This window comes from Cololabis saira, chromosome 5 (assembly GCF_033807715.1).
Source record: "Cololabis saira isolate AMF1-May2022 chromosome 5, fColSai1.1, whole genome shotgun sequence".
NCBI classification, from domain to species: Eukaryota; Metazoa; Chordata; class Actinopteri; order Beloniformes; family Belonidae; genus Cololabis; species Cololabis saira.
In genome coordinates this window covers 3,836,696-3,853,457 of record NC_084591.1, presented here as the reverse complement: position 1 = coordinate 3,853,457, position 16,762 = coordinate 3,836,696, and the positions used below count along the sequence as shown (strand labels likewise).

The 16,762-nt window shown below is 46.0% G+C and overlaps 1 protein-coding gene across 1 annotated transcript in view; it reads right to left on the bottom strand.

Annotated features, from left to right (window-relative positions):
- Positions 1-1,100: 1,100 nt before the first annotated feature.
- LOC133444563 (nucleobindin-2-like) overlaps positions 1,101-16,762 on the bottom strand; it is a 51,668-nt gene continuing 36,006 nt past the window's right edge. Inside the window, exon 11 of the mRNA XM_061722405.1 lies at positions 1,101-1,261. Coding sequence (XP_061578389.1) covers positions 1,151-1,261 — 111 coding nt within the window. The 3' untranslated portion in view covers positions 1,101-1,150. The remainder of the gene's footprint in view (positions 1,262-16,762) is intronic.

Genomic DNA, 16,762 nt, shown 5'->3' with positions numbered 1-16,762 from the left:
TAACAACAACATCCACACATCTTTCGGCCACTTCAGTGCAGAAGCCACCCGCTCAAACAAGACGAAATACTGGTCAACATCTTTTTCATCAAAAGGAGGGACTAAGCAGATGTTTTTACTCACATCAAAATCTGTGGACCTTGCAGAACCCTGAGAAGAAACACCAAGCTCCATTTCACGCATGCGAATTGTCGTCTGCTGCTCAATCCTTTTCATCTCAATATCATACATCATTTCCTTTTCTCTCAAAGCCAAACGCCGTAACTCAACATCCAGCTCTTTAAGTCTTACTGCCTCATCAGCCTGACCAAACCGCTCAGGAGACTTTGGAGCCCTCTGTAACTGCGGTAAAAACACCTCCATCAATCAAGGCAGTGTATAACTCCGCCTTGATAGTTTGTTTCCTAGATTGTTTTGAAGCAGGTACCTCATAGTGGTCAGCAATTAACAGCAGACTATCCTTAGTACACTGATGGAACACCTCTAAGGTAGGAGATTCAACAAACTGCTCCAACTCAAACTCCATCTTCAAGAGAGCAAAACTACAACCACACACACTACTGCAACCAGCCTTAAACAGCAAACTACTGACTTACAAATTACTGCACACCAAATCATAAGTTGCAGTCAAATCACAAGCATTTCCAAAAACCAACAAAACTGTGTACACAAAGTTACCAACACACAAAAGGCAACACACAGTACAAATGCCCAAAAGCACAAGTTACCTAAGACATCCAGCTTAACACAGGCCTACTGCCACTAAGCCACCAAATCTGGATGCCACATAAACCACACTGAAAACTTCAAAAGTCTTCAGAAAGTTTGGACGAGCCCCCAAATTATGTTACGGCCCCTAACAGGCTCAATAAAGAGGTCGAACATAATTACCAGAAGTCAAGTAGTTGCGTTAAAAAAATTAGTTTATTCATAACCAAACAAAAATGAACTCCAAACAACAATTCCTAACAAATGATGATGAGCCAGCAAAAGAAACAAAGGAAGGGAAAGAGACACAGACCAACCCACAAAGGACCGTCAGATCTGGGCTCTTCCCTCTACCCTAACCAAGTAAACAACCAACTAAACCTATCAGAAACAAAGAACCGGAAAAACATGACAACTGGACCCATCAGAATTAAAGTAGAAATTATAACAAACAACACAGGCTGCTGCTGCTGACGGATGGTGGAAGAGAGAGTGAACCAGGCTCCAACCTCCTCATTTTAAAGCCTCCCCCAATCAGCCTGACAGAGTTCACCTGTGGGGAAAAGAAACACACAGATTGTTAACATCACTTATGACCAGCAGGGGGGGGAGGATGTAACATCCACCATGAACCACACTGCCACGTCACTTTTCCTGCACAAACCGGAAGTCCGAGGGCGTGGCCAGGCTGGTATGGCCGTAAGCACGTTTTTTACTTTATATATATATATTAATTTTAATCCCCCCTCTTCATATTTAACTATTAAAGTCTTGCAATCTTCCCTACCGTCGCTCCCCATAGAAACACCATCATAATTTCATTTAATCTATCTAATCCATCCATCCATCTTCTTCCGCTTATCCGTTCCCGGGTCGCGGGGGCAGCAGCCTCAGCAGAGATGCCCAGACTTCCTTCACCCCAGACACTTCCTCCAGCTCTTCCTCCATCTCTTCCTCCAGCTCTTCCTCCAGCTCTTCCTCCAGCTCCTCCGAGGGGAGTCCGAGGCGTTCCCAGGCCAGCCGAAAGACAGAGAGAGAGTCTCTCCAGCGTGTCCTGGGTCTTCCCCGGGGTCTCCTCCCGTTGGGACATGCCTGGAACACCCCCCTAGGGAGGAGGGACATGCCTGGAACACCTCCCTAGGGAGGAGGGACATGCCTGGAACACCTCCCTAGGGAGGCGTCCAGGAAGATCCGATACAGATGCCCAAGCCACCTCAGCTGGCTCCTCTCGATGTGGAGGAGCAGCGGCTCGACTCTGAGCTCCTCCCGGGTGACCGAACTCCTCACCCTATCTCTAAGGGAGCGTCCAGCCACCCTGCGGAGGAAACTCATCTCTAAGGGAGGAAACTCATCTCTAAGGGAGCGTCCAGCCACCCTGCGGAGGAAACTCATCTCGGCCGCTTGTATCCACGATCTTGTCCTTTCGGTCACTACCCAAAGTTCATGACCATAGGTGAGGGTAGGGGCGTAGATTGACCGGTAAATCGAGAGCTTCTCCTTTCGACTCAGCTCCCTCTTCACCACGACGGTCCGGTACATCGACCGCATAACTGCGGACGCTGCACCGATCCGCCTGTCAATCTCACGCTCCATTGTTCCCTCACTCGTGAACAAGATCCCGAGATACTTGAACTCCTCCACCTTTTCCCGATGGAGAACTATGGCCTCGGTCTTGGAGGTGCTGATTCTCATCCCTGCCGCGTCACACTCGGCCTCAAACCGCTCCAGCACATGCTGAAGGTCCCGGTCCGATGAAGCCAACAGGACAACGTCATCTTCAAAAAGCAGAGATGAAATCCTGAGGTTCCCAAAACAGATCCCCTCCGGCCCCTGGCTGCGCCTAGAAATCCTGTCCATAAAAATTATGAACAGGACCGGTGACAAAGGGCAGCCCTGCCGGAGTTCAACATGCACTGGGAACAAGTCTGACTTACTGCCGGCAATGCGAACCAGACTCCTGCTTCGATCATACAGAGACCGGACAGCCCTTAATAGAGGGCCCCGGACTCCATACTCACTGACCCCCCACAGAATGGCACGCGGGACACGGTCAAATGCCTTCTCCAGATCCACAAAGCACATGTAGACTGGTTGGGCAAATTCCCATGAACCCTCAAGCACCCTGCGGAGGGTATAGAGCTGGTCCAGTGTTCCACGACCGGGACGAAAACCGCATTGTTCTTCCTGAATCCGAGGTTCAACTATCGGCCGTATTCTCCTCTCCAGTACCCTGGCGTAGACTATCTAATACCCACAAGGGTAAATCTATCACTGTTAATGCATAATATATTTTTGATAATATCAAACTATTTAACACCACTCCCGTTAAGCTTCAGATCTCTCATTTTCCAATAGCACAATGCTTCTTCTATTCTTTTAATTATGCCCGTCCACGTCAGATCTCTTGCCATGTTGCTATCCATACCTATGTATGTACCCAAAATTTTAATATGTTTTGACTGAATTTGGACTGGTAGTTTGCCTTGTGGCGGTTCCTTCATTTTAATAAACATTATTTCAGATTTTACTAACTTTATTTTGGACCCAGAGGCTCTACCATATAATTTTTCTAGTTCAATTGCCCTATGTACACTATTTATATTCTGTATTAATAAAGTTGTGTCGTCCGCATATTGTTGTATGACACAGACCTCCCCCCCAGGTAAATCAATACCTTTTATATATTTGTCCGCCTTGATAAATGCACTCAACGCTTCAACCACTAAAGTGTATAGGATCGGCGACAGAGGGCACCCTTGCCTAACCGACCTCTGTAGCTGAAAAGCCTCGGTCACCACCCCATTGCACTTAACACTGCCTGTGGCGTTCGCATACATCAGCTTCACCCATCTCAAAAGACACTCCCCAACACCCCACCTTCTCCATAACTTTAAACATGAATTTGTGTTCCACCCTGTCAAAAGCTTTATTGAAATCTAGTGACATTAAAATACCCTCCCTGTTTGTTATCTTTAAATAGTCTACCATATCTCTTATTGTATTCAAGATGTTCGACACTTCTCTCCCCAGGACACTATAGGCTTGAGTCGGCTCCACAATCGTATGGATCACTTGTTTGGCTCTATTAGTAAAAATGTTCATTAATATTTTATAATCAGTATTTAACAATGTTATAGGTCTATAGTTCACCAAATCTTCTCTATCCCCTTTTGTATATATCATAGTAATAATACCCCTCCCCATTGATGCCAGCACAGACTGGGTTTTCTCTATATCTGTCATGGTTAGGTTTTCTAGGACCCAAGTGCAGGAGACAGAGGGAGGCTGGAGGCAGGAGTTCTCAAAAACAAGGGTTTTAATCCAAAAAGGCAAAAGCAAAGCGCTGCAGAGCAGGATAAATACAAAAAACCAGGATCAAAAAACTACGAGGAGACATGGAGGTGGAAACAGTACGGACCGACAGGGGACAAAGGAATGACAAGACAAGATATACTGAGGGGATAACGAGACATGACGAGACACAGGTGCAGACACAATCAGGGCAGATGGGGCAAAACAGAAACTGAAGGCAGGGGGGAATGTCAACCTTGACAATATCTTTATATACGCTTAATAATATTGGCTTTAATATATCACAATAGGTTTTATAGAAATTGGCTGTTATCCATCGCTACCCAGACTTTTATCTAAGGCTAATTGTTTAATTGCCAGCTCTATATCCTCTTCTTTTATTTCCTGATCACATAATATGGTATCTTCTTCTGATAATCTTCTCAAGTTTTGCCAAGATTTCCTCTGTTAGGAAATCACCCGAACCTTCTGATTTAAATAAACTCCCATAAAACCGTTGGACCGTCTCCAGAATCTCTATAAAATCGGTTGTTGTTTCTCCTTTTTCGTTCCGTACTTTGGGTATATAATATTTTCTTTGCCTTGTTTTTTCTAGATTCAGGAAAAAACCCATGCTCCTCTCTCCCTCCACCGCGTATTGTGCTTTGCTCCTCAGGACAGCCCCTTCGCATTTTATTTTTTCCATTTCTTTCAGTTCTATGTACAACCTCACCAACTTGTCCTCATCCACCCATTCCTGTGTCTCAACCCTTTCAATTTCCGCTTTCAAATCCTTTTCTTTTTTATGCTGTTGAGCCCGTAACTTTTTAGCATATTGTATACTTTTCCGCTTTATCCTAATTTTCAGCTCCTCCCACCCTTGTACTATATTTTCCTTATAAGCCAACTGTGAGCTTATGCTCGAAATTAGTTTCCTTATACATTTATTATAATTTGTTTCCTTCAATGGGTATGCGTTCAGATGCCACACTCCTCGTCCCCTTCCCCTTTCCTGTTCCCCCACCTCCACCGATAATATAGCTTGGTCGCTCAGGTATATCATAACGTACATTGTTAAAGAACCGTAATTGTGCTTGTTTGGTTAAACATAAATCAATCCTGCTTTGTTTTAGAACCCCTATATTTGTCAGGGCTGGTGTGGTGAGGACCCAGATGCAGGAGAGCGAGGCAGGGGTTCGCAACAAAAAGGGTTTATTTTCCAAACCAAAAAACAAAGCGCTGCTTAGCAGGATCAAAAACACACGGAAACTGGGATCAAAAAACTGGAGCAAAAACACGCAGGACACATGTGCCCCTTTTGCACTAGTATCACTTCAGCTCGGTTCTACCCATTTTGCGCTTTTGCATTAGGGCTGAGACGGGTAGAGCCGCTCCAAGCCGATACCTTTTTTCTGTAACCATTTCAGTGAGGTTCTATAGCGGGCTGAGCAGGGACTATTTCTGACGTCACCACCCTCCTCGCCACTGATTGGTCGGGGGGCGGGGCCGTCACCACCCTCCACGCCTCTGATTGGTCGGGGGGCGGGGCCGTCAGACGTTTGAATCAGGAAGCGGGAGTCAGCGCGAGGCGACTCGCAGCGATTTTATTATAAAGCGCAAAACGTCTGTTTGGTGATCCAACTCTGAGGTGCAGATGTTCATAAACCTGGTGCTGACGAGAAAAAATTAAAAAAGCGATGTAGATGGGCTGTTTTACTCTCAGCCGCTCGCCGCTCCAGCTGATTTCTGATCAGCGCCGACATGAACAAAGCGGTTGCGCAATAGAGTACGTCACAGCAGCTTCACCCCAACCTGCCCGCTTCTCCCCTGGCTGTGCGAAAACACAAACGGGAAGAGCCGCGACGAGCCGAGCTGGGCTAAGGTGGTACTAATGCAAAAGCGCCAATGGAGGAAAACACAGTACGGAACCACAAGGAGCAAGGGCATGACGAGACCAGATATACACAGGGGATAACGAGACACAGGTGCAGACAATCAGGGCAGATGGGACACAGGCGGTGCAAAACAGAAACAAACTGGGGGAAATGTCAACCACTGACAATATTTAACAATATTGGTTTTAATAAGCCGCTAAAAGTTTTATAAAAAATGGCCCTTAGTCCATCGCTCCCTGGACTTTTATTTAAGACTAACTGTTTTATTACTAGTTCTATATCTTCCTCTTCTATTTCTCCGTCACACAATAAAATATCCTCCTCTGGTAATTTCTTCTCAAATTTTGCAAGGATTTCCTCCGTTAAATAATCTTCCGACCCCTCTGATTTAAATAAGTTCCCATAAAAATTCTGGACTGCCTCGAGAATCTCCACTAAGTTTGATGTGATGACTCCCTTTTCATTTCTTACTTCTGCGATATAGCATTTATTCTGCTTTTTTTTCTCCTGAGTTTAGAAAAAAACAGGTACTCCTCTCTCCTTCTATCGCATATTGCGCCTTACTCCTCAAGATGGCCCCCTCGCTTTCCATTCTTTCCAATTCTTTCAGTTCTGTGTGTAAAATCACCAACCTGACCTCATCAATCCGTTTCTGTCCCTCAACCCTTTCAGTTTCTGCTTTTAAGACATTTTTTTTCCTATTTTGTCGAGCCCTCAACCTTTTCGCGGTACGTTTTGGAATTCCAATTCAACATTTATCCATCTTCCTTCCCCATCCTTATCCAACAATGTGGCCTCAATTCCACTAGTTCTCCTAAACAGAATCGTCACCCCCCTTGCAATCTTCGTGCCGTAACTCGAAAAGAAATACCCATTCCACAATTTTCCAAAGCCCAGTTCAGTTTCCTTGTCCCAATGAGTTTCTTGCAAACATATTACGACTGCCTTACTCAAGCTTATAATTTTTTCAAATTTCGCTTTGTCCCTCAGGCCGTTCGTGTTTAATGAAGCGATCTTAAGTGTCATTAAGACAACAACGGAAAGAAAAAACAGAACCATGATCAACAAGAAATAATCCTTTCCTATTAGGAGGCTCGTTTCTTTTGTCCCCTTCCTTTCCTTGACCCCGATCTGGACCTCGATGTCCGTACCCCCCCTCCCTCATTCTTACTCTCCGTTTCCTCCCTCTCAACTGCCGTCCTGAATGCTCTGCGCTGCGCGCACGGCAGCGACTCCCCGCTGCTCTGGCTTGTGCCCAAATCCACATCTTGTCCGCTTCCTCTCTCCTCCTCTCTGCTGATCGCCACCTCAGCGTCCTCTGCATTCCCCCTTCTCACGGAACCCACCGCCGCCTCCGCTGTCATCTCCGCCACCTCCTCTTCCATGCCCTCCGCAAGGCTCTCCACCTCTCCCTGTCCGTCTCCTCCTCCTCCTCATCCTCCTTTTCTCCTTCATCGCTCTCCTCCACTTCCTCCTTCTCTCCTTCTTCTTCCTCCTTCTCCTCTCCAATGTTTTTTTCCGCCATCCATGCGCACTCCCGCGCGTAATGTCCCTGTTTGTTACAACTGTAACAGCAGAACTCCCACACTCTGACTTGATTACCGTGGAGTATTCTAAAATATTCTGGACCCTCCAATGTGTCAAATCTGGTGCTGTAGGGTAAGGCTGTGACAGATTCCGGGAACCTTACTTTTAAGAATCTGGTGCCATCATAAATATCTGTGCCCACCCATTTCCGTTTTCTAATCGCCGAAACCGGCTCCACTCCCCATTGTGTTAATTTTGTCACAATCTGTTCGTCCATTATGTACATGGGTAAGTTCAGAAAGGATACCACTCTTGTATCTCTCACTGCCTCCGTTGCAATCACCCGAGAGTTTTTAAGTTTGAATCCGTCCAACAGTCTATTCTTCCCGTGTGGGTTGCCCATTGTTAATTCCCACTTTTTCTCTGCTTTGATCCTGCAGCCGACGACACGCCCACACGTCACACTCACACAGCTTTCAAGAGTTCCATCAGGGAAATAACATCATCCCCATCAATCTCCACATTAACGACCCGCTGCTTTTGGATCTCTGCGACACCACCAGTGTTTCCTCCGTCACGCTCCTCTTCGCTCCCCCGTGTTGTCCAACCGTCCTCCTCTCCTCCACCATCTCCGCTACGGGCCGATCTCCCGGTCTCCGCTCACTCCCTCCTCCTCCGCTGTCCATACGTGTCTCCTTTCTCTTCATTTTGGATTTGATCTCAGTGTTAACCTCACGTTCCGTCATCCTCAAACATTTCGCGGTAGATCCGTTTTCCCCGTCCGTCGCCATAATGTCAGTCGAGGACGTAGGTTTGGTCTCAGCATTGGTAGGGACGATATAACGGCATAACCTGCATGTTCACTCACTGCTGGGGACGGGACATTAATAAGACCAAACAGATTGGGTGAACGGGGGTCAGGGCTACATTTGTTACGAATATGAACCTAATTAATTGATAGGCTAAATGATCAATGCAAAATAAATCTGTATTGACTTATACTAACTTTCATGTGTATTGGTTCACCTGATACACGGTATGATTCAAACCTTTGTTTTCAAAAACTACTAAAGAAACATTTTGAAAAGAATATTACAGGATTTTATTAGCAATTTAAATTGCAATATTTGAACATCAATTTGAACACATTTCCTCCAAGCTTGTGTTACCGGCCTCAGATCTAGGGGAACCTGGGCCAGTAGCAAGTTTGCTTCACAATTCTGAATAACTGTGGAGCAGTGAAGAAGAACACACGTTTTCAGTTGTTCAGCTCAGTCGCCATTTTTATTATGACGTAACCTGACCGATGCGGCTGAGCTGGGTCTTCCACACTGCACCAGGCATTATAGTGACACCTAGTGTCGCAAAAAAATCATAACATTCAAATTAAACGTAGACTGTTTATGATGTAGCTTTGTTTTAAAAAAAAATAAAATAATGGGGATGTCAACATTTACTCTGTTTTTAATTTAGGTTTTTAATTTAGGTCATTTTCCAACCCGTTACACTCTCCCCTACTTTTAAAGATGTCTCCTGACATCTAAAACCATCATAAAAGTCATTTCAGTCATGAGTTCGACTCAGAAGAAGTCATTACTGTTTCCGGAGTCTTTTCAACGTCTTGGCCAGTATGACTCACTTATGGTAGTCAGTCTGTCTAGTAAGTCCAGACTAGTGGCCTTGGCACATAGGTAGTGTTTGGGAAAACTACATTTGGCATTCCAGTACATGACATGAGGTAAGGCACACACTGGCACACAGAGTTGACTCCAGACGTCCAAGGCTGAAATGAAGGTTGACCTAAACTGCTGTAAGTCAGCATTTCCTTGGGTCGTGGTGCACGTGAAGACCTCCTGACATTTTGTGCACCCTGAACCTCTGGTTCAGGTTCCAACTCTTCTTCCCAGTGATCTATTTGGACATCATCAGTTGTCTCCTGATGCGTTTCTGCATCATCCACACTTTGTAAATCCGTCGTCACTTGTTGTGGTTCCGACCTGTGAACTACTTCCTGCTCTGTAACTGGCTCTCTGGCAGCTGTTACATTTTTCACCGGATGAAACACATGAGCAGAGGGATTCAACAGGTGCTGTGGCTCTGAACGTGTGCCACAAGAGTTGATAGGCCTCATCCTATACACTGGTATGGGTCGGAGACTATATGAGCCCTCCTCTTCATCCGACTCAGACTCCTGCTCTGAGATCTCCATGTTGTTCGTTCTCTGTTTTGTCTGTCTCGCTTTTACTGATTCAATTCCAGTCTCTTCTAAAGGTAAGGCATTTACAGGCAACAGAAGGTTTCGATGGAGTACCCGGATGGTTTTGTTTCCACCCTCAGCTTGCACCTTATACACAGGCCCTTCACCGACTCTTTCCATGACACGGTGGACTCTCTCCTCCCAGTAAGCACGGAGTTTGCCGGGGCCACCTCTTTCAGAGAGGTTCCGCACAAGCACTCGGTCGCCTGGTTGGAGTGTTGCACCTCTGACACCTTTATCATATTGTTTTTTTCCTTTTGCTGATGATTTTTGACTGTTTTCAGTGGCGATTTTGTAGGCCTCCCGCATCCTACTTGCCCATTTTTGTGCAAAAAGTTGTCTGTCAGGGGTTTCTTGTTCAGGTTTCAGATCAAATAGTAAGTCGATTGGCAAGCGCGGGGCTCTTCCATACAGTAGGAAGAATGGTGAGTATCCTGTTGCTTCATGAGTAGTGCAATTATATGCATGGACAATGTGAGGTAAATGCGCCTTCCAATCTGACTTTTTCTCTTCCTGCAGTGTCCTAAGCATCTGGAGCAATGTTCTATTCATTCTCTCAACAGGATTCCCCTGGGGATGGTATGGGGTGGTTCGGGAATGAGATATGCCAGCCAACTGTTGAAGTCTCTGAAACAGTGCATTTTCAAATTCCCGGCCCTGATCATGATGTAACTTTTCAGGGTAACCAAACCGTGGGATGAAATCCTGAAATATTTTCTCTGCCGCTGTCTTTCCTGACTTGTTCTTGGTTGGATAGGCCTGAGCGAAGCGGGTGAAATGGTCAACCAGAACAAGAATGTACTCATAACCTCCTTTGCTTCGCTCGAGATGAAGGTAATCAACAGAGACAAACTCGAACGGAGCAGTGGAAGATATAGAGCCCATGGGTGCTTTGTTCGGGACACAAGGCCGCTTCTGCTTAATACAAGCACACTTACGGATCACATGATCCTCTATGTGTTTCTGCATGTAAGGCCAAAAAAATCTCTCTCTTGCCAGGTGGATCACTTTGTCAGCACCAACATGTCCCATATCATCGTGCAGATTCTTAATCACTGTTTGCCTCAGTTTAGTAGGGAGAACTAGCTGTTTCCTCTGGTTAGCATGCCTGTACAGAATTCCTTTGTCCAATTTCAGCTTGTTCCATTCGTGTACTAGTCTCCTTGTTTCACGTGTCATTTGTCTCTTGTCTTTGTCGTTTGGGATCCATCCTCTCTTTTTCAGTGTGATGACCTCACCGATGGAAGAGTCATCTTTTTGTGCAGTTCGGATGTCCTCTGGTGTGAAAACGGGTATGGTACTTGGCGGTGGGTCATCTGGTGACAAGGCAAGAACCAACGCAGCAGCCCATGGCACCTCCTCTTTCTCACCCATTTTGCCTCCTTACCACATAGCTGCCACTACCTCGTTGGGCACCGTTTCTGTGTACTCACTGATGTGCTCAGGGAACTTGATTGGATAGCGCGACAGTGTGTCTGCATCAGCGTTCATCTTGCCTGGCCTATACTTAATATCGAAGTGGAAATCAGCTAACTCACCTACCCACCTGTGGCCCACCGCATTTAGTTTTGCTGTGCTCAGTATATATGTTAGTGGATTATTGTCAGTATATACTGTGAAAGTAGGTGCGTAATAAAGATAGTCCCTAAATTTTTCACAGATGGCCCACTTCAGCGCAAGAAACTCCAATTTTCCTGAGTGTAAGTGATAGTTTTTTTCTGCTGACGTGAGTGCTCTGGAGCCGTATCCTAGAACACGTAGTCTACCTTCCTGCTGTTGGTAAAGCACGGCACCAAGGCCTTCATTAGACGCATCTGTGTGCAAGATGAATGGCAACTCACAGTCAGGGTAACCTAGTATAGGAGAACTGGTTAACATGGCTACAAACCTGGAGACAATGGCACTGTGCTCAGAGGTCCACTGAACAGGTGTTTTAGATGACAGTTGGCCACTGTTTGACTTCCGGCCTCTGCCCTTGGGAGCCTTAGACGGAACAGTTTGACTGTTCTCCTCTTGACACTGTACTAGCTCAAAAAGAGGTCTGGCTAGTCTAGCAAAGTCCTGGATAAAAGAACGGTAGTAGCTTAGGAACCCTAACAAAGCTCTAACCTCCCCGACTGTTTTAGGCTCTCTCTCTTTCAGCTGTACTACTGCCTCTAAGTCCTTGGGGTCTATTTGTACTCCTTCACTTGACACTACCCGGCCTATGTATCGCACCTGCCGTTTAAAAAGTTCACACTTATTTGGGCGCAGTTTGATACCATGTTGCCTCATCCGACTAAAGACCTGCTGTAGCGCTTGTATGTGACCGTCAAATGTTGTTGAGTAGCACAACACATCATCTAAGTAGGGTGAACAACATTCGTCCCTCAACCCTTCCAAAACTCCCTCCATGCATCGTTGGAATGCTGCGGGAGCATTTGTGAGCCCGAATGGGAGCCGTACCCATTCATACAGGCCCCACGGAGTGTTGAATGCAGTGACGTGTCGTGAACTCTCTTCCACAAAGCCCTGATGGTACGCACTCCCCTGGTCCAGTATTGAAAACCATGTGTAGCCTCCGAGATTATCCAGCAGGTGTTGGATACGTGGCAAGGGGTGCCGGTCATGGATGGTTTTCCGATTCAGCTCTCTGAAATCGACACACAGACGTATACTGCCGTCTTTTTTCCGCACGATGACCACAGGGGACGAGTATGGCGATTTGGACTTCTTTACCCACCCTCGATTCAGCAGATTCTGTATATAGTCTTTAACCTCCCTGTACAAAGGCTTTGGGATGGCATTATAACACTTTTGTACAGGTATGTCATCCTTAAGGCTGATTTTCAGTTTCAGAGTTTCAATGCAACCAATGTCACCTTCTTCTTTGGCAAATATGTCTGACTCCTCATACAACATCTGTCTAACCTTTTCCTGTTCCTTTTCCTCTAGGTGTGACAGATCAACAGGTGGGTGCCATTTTTCATTTGTTGTAAGAGTTTGTCTGTCATTTGTCTGTAGACTTTGCTTTTGTGGGTTTAATTGAGCAGTACAGGCCTCAGCTTTTGTGATCTGTTTATCTGGTGCTTCCTTTCCCAGAGGACAAGTGACGGATATGACATCAACAACTTCCTGGAGGGTGCCAAGTGCTGTTCTGGCTGAGAGAAAAATGTCATGTTTGGTCACATTCTGTATGGGGATCTTGACAACTTTGGAAGAACCACCAGGGACGTCCACGAGTGCAGGGAACAGTTCTAAGCCTTCTTGACAGTTGTTGCTTTCAGCTGGTACATACAACATTGTCCCCCCTCCTGGCCAGGCTCTAACTCTGCACTTTACCTCACCTATTTGGCCTGCTGGGATGGTGAGCCCTTTCTTTCCCACCCTGATGTCATACTGAGGAGCTTCCTCATCTGCTACTGTGGCGCTAAGTGTAGATACTAAAGCTCTAGCTGTAACTTCACTAACGTTTAAAGCTTCTTTTAACAGTGAGCTGATATCGATGTTATCTGTCTGCTCATTCCCCTTAATTATCTCTGCGATAACATTTGACCCCAACAGTGGAAAACTAACACAATTTTGCCCCACTAATGTGGGAACCTGCACTGCTACAGCTCCATGGTTCATGCTCACTATCTCTAGGGTTACATCTATCCAGCCATCAAATGGTACATCGGTGCCGTTAGCTGCAGCGACCTCTAAAGGTCGGTCAGTGAGCAAAGTTTCAAGGGGCTGGATCCTGACATTAGGTAACTCATTTTCTACCCAGTCCCTACCCACTATTGTTACCTGAGCTCCTGAATCAAGAAGCATCTGCACTGGGACCCCATTGATAGCACATGGAACCATGCACCTTTTGCCTATGAGTTGTGCCACCCGTTTTTTCGTTGTTGTAGGCTGAACCTTGGCTGCCACAGGGTCTTCTGTTTGGTGTGAGTTGACTTTCACAGGGGACGGTGCAATTACTTCAGTCACTGGCTGCCCCTGTCCAGTGACTGCAGTCCGTTTCCCGACCACTGTCTCTTCAAACATCCGACAGCCCGGTGTCCTATTTGGCCACAGCGGAAACAGTGAGAACATGACATATTTCCCTGTTGCACACATTGAGGACAACGGCCTTTGGTCTCAGTTCTCCCAACCTGAGCATTTATCTTGGTCGGGTAAATGTCTCTAGGTTTTTCATTGTCTGCCTTCGTGGTCAGTTTACTCAAGTGTTTTGTCAATGTAGTCACTTGCGCCGTCAGTTCCATGATAGCAGCCTGATTAGCCTGTATGTCACGGTTAACTTCAGTCAGCTTTGCTTGGTCAACTGGTCTGTTGTCACCCTGCTGAGCTGAGCTAACAGTCACTGATTTGGATTTTGTTACAACACCAAGGCGTTTGAGTCGGTCTGTCTCCTCACCATCTGATTTAGTAATTTGCTCCAAAAGAAAATCATCCGTCACCTTTATGTCTCTGAGGTGAGGTTTGAGATCACTCCTTATGTAGCTGTTTTTTTCGTTTAACCCTTGATACAGGGTGTGAAGAAATGTACCTTGTACCAATTTTTTGTCATAACTGAATTCAGTATCACTTTGTTGTGAGGCTGAAAGAACACGCTGTTTAAGGCCCATAATCCTATACATGAACTGCTGTGGTGACTCTTTATCCTGCTGCTTAGCATTACCCAACTCGTGAAAGAGTTCTGTGCTACTTTTCTCTCGGATGTGAGACCTAAGAAACCGTTTCAACTCATCTACTGTGAGGTCATCTTTGTTGGTTAACATTTCTCTGAAGTTACCTGGTTTGGTTACTTTTATCACTGTCCTGATAACCTCTGACTCACTGAAACCTTCCTTAAGACCTTCGTCAATTTGTTTACAGATACTGATGAACGAGATTTCAGACCCAGCATCAGAAAGTTGACCACCATGGATCTTAAACTCCCTGCGAGGTAACAAACTTGCAACATCAGTAAGTCTTACCACCTGATCGGAAACACCCGAGGATGTGCTGACTCTGCCACCTTTCACCGAGTCTCTGGCTGGAGTAATGGACTTGGTCAGTGTTCTATGAAGTATGGGTGAAGATGTATCACGCTGGGGATCGACATCTTCCTCGTCCTCAGCTTCTCCGTCTTCAGCAGTCAAGTCATTAATCATATCCTGGAAAAGCAGCAGACTCGACATACCTTCATCTTCAAGGTTCTTGAGCTTCTCACTCCTGATGTAGTCCACAATCATATCAAACAGTTCAGGTTCACTCAATGTCTCCACCATTTCCTTTTGGCCGTCATCGAGTTCACGAGCCAAAGTCTGTAGTTGCTTGAAACTCAAATCTGGCAATTTCTTCTGTAGTTTCCAGATCAGCAACCGACGTTCTGATGAAGCCATCGTTACTGGATTCCCTGAAGCCTGGCTCTCTGGATGACCTTCCCTGAAGCTCTGGCTCTGGATGACCTTCCCTGAAGCTCTGGCTCTGGATGACCTTCCCTGAAGCTCTGGCTCTGGATGACCTTCCCTGAAGCTCTGGCTCTGGATGACCTTCCCTGAAGCTCTGGCTCTGGAAGACCTTCCCTGAAGCTCTGGAAGCAGGGTCTCACAGTTGCAGTTGTGGCGTCTTCAGACCGCTGGTGCTATCGCGGACGAGCCCCCAAATGTTACCGGCCTCAGATCTAGGGGAACCTGGGCCAGTAGCAAGTTTGCTTCACAATTCTGAATAACTGTGGAGCAGTGAAGAAGAACACACGTTTTCAGTTGTTCAGCTCAGTCGCCATTTTTATTATGACGTAACCTGACCGATGCGGCTGAGCTGGGTCTTCCACACTGCACCAGGCATTATAGTGACACCTAGTGTCGCAAAAAAATCATAACATTCAAATTAAACGTAGACTGTTTATGATGTAGCTTTGTTTTAAAAAAAAATAAAATAATGGGGATGTCAACATTTACTCTGTTTTTAATTTAGGTTTTTAATTTAGGTCATTTTCCAACCCGTTACACTTGTCAGCACAGCCTCATACTGACTAAGAACTGTATCAACAGCTTGTCCACGCGCTGTCCATCTAGTTGGACACAGGGATTTCACGGTTTTAGTATGCCCTTCTGCTATTGCCAATATCCCCTTGAACTTCCCTGATTGGTTGCTTAGAGTTCCAAGTTCATGGACCCACTGCAATGAGTCACGCACTAGGGGAGAGGCATTGCAAGCTGACTGTGTTACGAGATTTACACAGTGTGCAGCACAGTGTACATAGTGAGCCAAAGGCTGTTGCCTCTTCAACACTGCCTGCGCCCCAGACCACTTCCAAGACATATTTGCAGCGCCATCATATGTCTGACCACGTAAACCTGATATTGGAATATTCAATCTCAAGAGTACATCAACAGCTACTTTGGCTATCTGCTCACCACTTGAGCCTGGCATCTCATACAATCCCACAAAGACTCCGTGTGGCACCAGGTCATGGTCTACATACCTGAAACAGATGGACATTTGCTCCTTTCCCTGAACATCTTGTGTGCCATCCATTATAACTGAAAACTGAACCACTGGTAAGGACCTGATTGTTTCTGCAACACCTCTAACAATTGTGTTGCCGAACAAGGTTAAGTATTCATTTTGGCACTGGGGACTGACATAATCATGGCAGCGGGAGAGTCAGGAGGAAAGAAACGGGTCATCATTTGCAAGCAACTTGACTAGGTAGAACAAATTCCCCTCATTTGACTGATGGCCACGGAGTGCTAATCCCTACCGACCAAGATACTTAAAAGCACCCACTATTTTCTCCAAACAGTGCCACGCTTCTGCCTGAGATTTAGCACAGGCAGTTGATAACTGTGTGTGCACTGGTGTCTGCTCTTGTGCATTGATGGTAACAGCATGCTGATGTGCTTTGCTGGCTTGGTGGCAACTAAAGCTTGCTAGTGCATTCTTCCAGTTATTAAAGCCATTTGAGCAGAAGGCAGGGTCGTTTCTCTTCTCTAATGTGCTCTTTTTTTACTGTGTATGCCTTAACACACTCGTAACACAAAACCTTTTTTAATCTAGGATTGTAATGAATCCAGGGATACTGACTGTACCACTTATTCTGAAACCTCAGTGTCCCGTTCTGAACATG